Below are 5,623 nucleotides of genomic sequence, written 5' to 3' on the forward strand. Positions count from 1 at the left end.
AATGACAGGTGAGAGATCTTGCCGCCTATCTATTTTGTTTTGCATGAAAAATATCCCAATTTTATCGCTGTCTCATAGACAGAGCTGTCTCATAGATGGAAATAGTGAAACGTGAAAGCCAGACTGTTAATTGGCATTACTATAATAAAACAATTTCCCTAATATGTCCTACAACAGACTGGGCCTGTATATTGAGGGCATAATGGCCAACTTTACCTTCACATTAGAATTTCTGCTCCTGGAATTTTCAGACATCCGGGAACTACAGATCTTGCATTTCTTTGTATTCTTAGCAGTCTACCTGACTGCAGTGACTGGCAACCTTCTCATCATCATTGCTGTAGCCTTTGATCATCACCTGCACACCCCCATGTACTTTTTTCTCATGAACCTGGCCCTGATGGATATTGGCATGGTTTCCATCATGATGCCCAAAGCTATGTCCAATTCCCTCTTGAACACCAGGTCCATTTCGTTTTCTGCCTGTGTAGCTCAGGTTTTCTTTCAGTTCTTCCTTGGAGGGTCAGATTTGGCCATCTTAACAATAATGGCACATGATCGGTATGTCGCTATCTGCAATCCATTGCAATATGGGACAATTATGCATAGGGGAGCCTGCTTGCAGATGGCAGCCAGTGCCTGGATTGCAGGTCTTCTCAATGGTCTGCTGCACAGTGGGGGAACTTTAGCCATCACCTTCTGCTCCAATATGATTGATCAGTTCTTTTGTGAAGTCCCACAGATTCTCAAACTCTCCTGCTCTGACATGTATTTAGTCGAAGTTGGTATTATTATGTTGAGCCTTTTCCTTGGAACAGGGTGCTTCATCTTCATCATTGTCTCCTACATGAAGATTTTTGCAGCAGTGCTCAGAATCCCATCTGTTCAAGGTCAGAAAAAGGCCCTCTCCACATGCATTCCCCACCTCACTGTGGTGTCTTTGCTCGTATTTACTTGCATTTTCACCTACGTGAGGCCTCGGAGACACACTGCATCTGACCAGAATGTTCTTTTTGCAATAATTTATGCGGTTCTCCCTCCCTCCCTCAATCCCTTCATCTATGGCTTGAGAAACAAAGACATCAAAGCTGCATTGTTGAAACTGTTTCTGATCTGGAGTATTTTTCAAAAATAATTGCAAACAAAGTTTTTCCAGAGAGGTGAGGTGAAATAATCTTTTGTATAATTTATTTTTTTTAAATCAGATATAGTATAGTAAAAATATTATGTTGAATTTTTTGAAGGACTTCTGTAAATGCTGGCAGAGGTGAAGGCTAGTCCTTTTTCTTTCTTCCTTATGAATCTTTATATTTATTGATATATAAACATATATGTTAAACGAATTGTAAATACACTAAGTCTAGTCCTTGTTTTGATGAGCCTTGGACAAAGAGTGCTCACAGCCCCCCTTTCCTCTTATGATCAACATGACCATGAACTCTGTCCCCTCCAACATGCCACTGAATCCTTTATCTACCCACTTCTGACCTCTTCCACATCAACCTGCTTTCCTGAATTGAATGTGGTGTCTATCACTCTATCTGCAAAGTTATTTCTGGGAATTGTGGGCAGCCCATGTAGTTGAGAGCATAGGAGAAGGAGCTCTTGATATTAGACAAAGGTGGCAGAGGAAATGTGCAGGCAGCAACCAGAGGCAGTGAACCCTCCCTGGCAGGTGCCACACCTCTCACGCCAACCCTGAACGAAGTAGAAGACGTGGGTTTCCCCTTGGAAGGATCATAGAATCATAGAGATGGAAGGGGCCATACAGGCCATCTAGTCCAACACCCTACTTAATGCAGGATCAGCCTGTGAGGACTGAAAACATCTGCATTTTTATGCATTCCAAAAAAGGAACTGAAGTGACAACTTTTATTATTATTATTATTTAATTTTTAGATATTTCTAGCACACCCCTCCTACCTATAGCGCCACTGGGGCTTCTGCATCTCTGTGAAGGCTTTTTAGACTGACAAAAAGAAGTCACAGGACCAGGCAAATAATTCAATTTATGATATAGATAATTATCTCACCCTTCTAGCCCACTTAACAATGGTTAGTCCATATTTCGTTTGGTTGGCTGTTTTTTGCAGTCTTCCCAGAAAGCACAGAACAGGGAATAGGACATGTATTGGGGGGGAAATCACAAATCCATGTGCAATTTGATTGGAATTAAAATAGGAAGTAAAGAGTGGGTTCTTCAAACCTCTATTTGTATTTCATGCAAGTCAAACCCTAGCTTGTATTCATGAATGAATAAATTTCAAACAGTTATGAATCTGCAACCTATGCCACTCGCCCTTCGCCCATCTAGTTTCACTGTGATGTATATGATCCATGTCTCACCCTGTATAGCAGGGCCTCTGACCTTTTGGGGGCACTTTTGGAATTCTGGGACACCACAGTGGGGACAGCAATGAAATGGGCCACAGGAACCGAGCCAGCCACAAAACAATCACTTTTGCTTAGATTCAGCAACTTAGATTCAGTGCAAATGGTGGCAGTAGACAGAACTCTTTAAAAAAAAAAAGCAGGTCATTCCATAGAGCCTCTACACACACGCACTGCAAGGGTCACCAAGCTGGAACACACCCAGGGCCTTTGTTCTCGCTTGCCCAAGCCCTTCAGCTGTCCTCAATAACAAGGCTCCAGAGGTGAGGGGGCCACCATTCGACATGCTTTTTAACGAGGTGTCCATAATTCCATTTAGAAACCGAAGTGGCTGCTTCTCACAAAACATCTATCATTCACTAGATTTGCCATTTCAAGAAAAAATGTATTCCGTGAAAGGGTCGTGTCAGTTTAGAACACCAGCCAAGATGTTCTAAATGTTCCAATGTTCTCCATACCTATGGACTCCCAAAGGGGCAGACTGCATGATGCTGGAGCCTGCCCCTTTGATATACACCACATTTTTTTCTGATGTTTTAGACCTCTGGATGGTTCTATGACCCTAATCCTATGGCATTGTTAATGACTGCCCTACTCATCAACATTGCAATGGCTTTGTAGTAACTTTAAATGCCTCCTCCTAGCAGAGAGTTAAAGCTGAAAGCATTTAAAGGTGTGAGAGCCATTTAAAAGATTGGCCGTTAGCAGGAAAAAAATCTGGCTGAATTAAAACCTGGTTTGGATTAGCCAGTTGTGCACCCTTATTGCTCACTAGTGACTCCAGGTTAAATTTTCAGCTTGGCAAAAAATACCTGCCTAATACTAATACTGCCTTATTTTTGGTATGAGTAAAATCACTATTTTCTCAGCTTTCTCCTATTATTTTAACCTTGAAGCAACACAGAGTGTACACAGCCCCTTCCAGGCGTATTCATCCACATATTTCTATGTTTCTTCCCTGATCTTCTGACTCTCATCTGCTTTCTCACTGCCTGTAGATTGCAGGAATAAGCAAACACACATGCAATGCACCAATCTTTGAAATCAAATGGCTTATAGAAGGTAACAATTAAAACCCTTTCATAATTTAAGACAAAAATATTTCTGCTGAATGTTGTCTACTGATGCAGTATGCTTGGGATATGGAGAAGAGTAAGAAAGAGGCTTGTATTCAGTGGAAGGGTTGTATCACTTTAGAACGCCAGCCAAGATGTTCTCCATAGCTGTGGAATCACTGTTCAGCATAGCCATGATGCTGGAGTCTGCCCCTTTGCTATACACCACTATTTTTTCTGCCATGGGGTGTTTGACAATGACAGACATCCTTTTACGAATGCTGTCAAAAGGCAGGATGTTCAGGATGCTGAACATGGCTGGTCCAAAGGGCTGATCAGGGCAACTTGTGGGTTGATAGCCAAGGTGGCCAGCGAGCCAGTTTAGCATCACAATGACTGGTCAGAGACAGCTGGGAATTCCTGGCGAATGTCAGAAAGGGTGGCAGCCTGGAGCCAGTTGATGCCTGGACATAAGCCTCCCACTTGGCTGGTTGGCTCAGGTAGTATGGTTTGAGTTAGGCCTAGGTGGCCATATTGTTTTCCACGAGACTGAGTCTGCTCTCTGGGCAGAGCATTTAGTCGGTCGGATAGTCTCTTCCCTGGAGGTCAGGCACTGAGGGGAAAGTTATTTCACAGGCTTGTCCCTCCTTGGAAGGGAGGGCTCCACGGTGAGTGATTTCAGTGGTTTGTCCCTCCTCAAAAGGCAGGGCTCTACAGTGAGCGATTCCAGTAGAGGGCCACTTACTAGGACAGCATTCCTACTGCTGTGCCCCATCCTTGTCACCAGTGTTAAGCCAGTGGGTGAAGGAACATGGAGGCACTGGAATCCTTTCAGATCTTTATTGGTGAAGATACATAATGTAAATAGCAACAAGACATCACAGAAAATCTCTCCCCCACAAAAAAACCCCCACATATATACTGTTAGAGAACAATGGACCATCACACTGATTGGATCCACAGAGCATCCTGCCGTGAGCTGACCAGTCAGGCTGCAGTATTCCATATGAATCCACTGGCTCCTGCAGGGAAGCCAGCTAACCCACAAGCCAATTAGTAGCTCAGAATTTTGATCCTGCCTTGGACCTCAGGCTCCCTTGGCAGGGCTGCATACACAACATCTTATAGGAACTCAAGTCTAGTTCTTATAGTGAAGGCTGTGAAAGACAGAGATATCTGAAATACAAAACAAACGCACTGCACAAAATTATTCACTTCCACTATTGTACAAAAACTTTGCTTGTGATTGTTTGTGAAAAATACCCCAAATCAGAAAGCTTCAACAAGGCAGCCTTGATTTCTTTGTTTCTCATACCATAGATGAATGGGTTGAGCAAAGGAGGGAGAATAGTATAAATTATTGCAAAAAGAACATTCTGCTCAGGTGAGGTGTGACTCTGAGGCCTCACATAGGTGAAGATGCCACTAAACATAAACAGAGACACCACAGTTAAATGGGGAATGCATGTAGAGAGGGCCTTTTTCTGACCATGAACAGAAGGGATTCTGAGCACTGCTGAAAATATCAGCATGTAGGAGACAATGATGAAGATGAAGCACCCTAGTCCAAGGAAACAGGTAAACATAATAATATCAACTTCAACTCGATACATGTCCGAACAGGATAGTTTCAGAATCTGTGGAACTTCACAGAAGAACTGATCGATCATATTGGAGCAGAAGGTGATGGCAAAAGTTCCTGCACTGTGTAATAGACCATAGAGTATACCTGCAATCCAAGCACTTCCTGCCATCTGAATGCAGGCTCCTCTGTGCATAATGGTCTCATACTGCAATGGATTGCAGATAGCAACATACCGATCACGTGCCATTATGGTTAGGATAGCCAACTCTGACCCTTCTAGGAAGACAAGGAAGAAAACCTGAGCCACACAGGCCAAAAAAGAAATGGACCTGGTGTTCAGGAGGGAATTAGCCATAGCTTTGGGTACCATGACGGAAACCATACCAAGATCCTGAAGAGCCAGGTTCATGAGAAAAAAGTACATGGGGGTGTGCAGGTGATGATCAAGGGTTACAGCAATGATGATGAGAAGATTGCCAGTCACTGCAGTCAAGTATACTGCCAAGAATACAAAGAAATGCAAGATCTGTAGTTCTCGGATGTCTGAAAATTCCAGGAGCAGAAATTCAGTTGTGGAGGTGACGTTGGGCAT

The 5,623-nt window shown here is 43.2% G+C and overlaps 2 protein-coding genes across 2 annotated transcripts; one reads left to right on the plus strand and one right to left on the minus strand.

Annotated features, from left to right (window-relative positions):
* The first annotated feature begins 202 nt into the window (after nucleotides 1-202).
* Nucleotides 203-1,135, plus strand: LOC143825275 (olfactory receptor 14A16-like). Its single transcript, XM_077313299.1, has one exon. It carries the CDS (start codon nucleotides 203-205, stop codon nucleotides 1,133-1,135), a length of 933 nt encoding a protein of 310 aa, XP_077169414.1.
* A 3,531-nt stretch (nucleotides 1,136-4,666) lies between these two features.
* LOC143825276 (olfactory receptor 14A16-like) lies at nucleotides 4,667-5,623 on the minus strand. The gene has a single exon (XM_077313301.1). It carries the CDS (start codon nucleotides 5,621-5,623, stop codon nucleotides 4,667-4,669), a length of 957 nt encoding a protein of 318 aa, XP_077169416.1.

This window comes from Paroedura picta, chromosome 16 (assembly GCF_049243985.1).
Source record: "Paroedura picta isolate Pp20150507F chromosome 16, Ppicta_v3.0, whole genome shotgun sequence".
NCBI classification, from domain to species: domain Eukaryota; kingdom Metazoa; phylum Chordata; class Lepidosauria; order Squamata; family Gekkonidae; genus Paroedura; species Paroedura picta.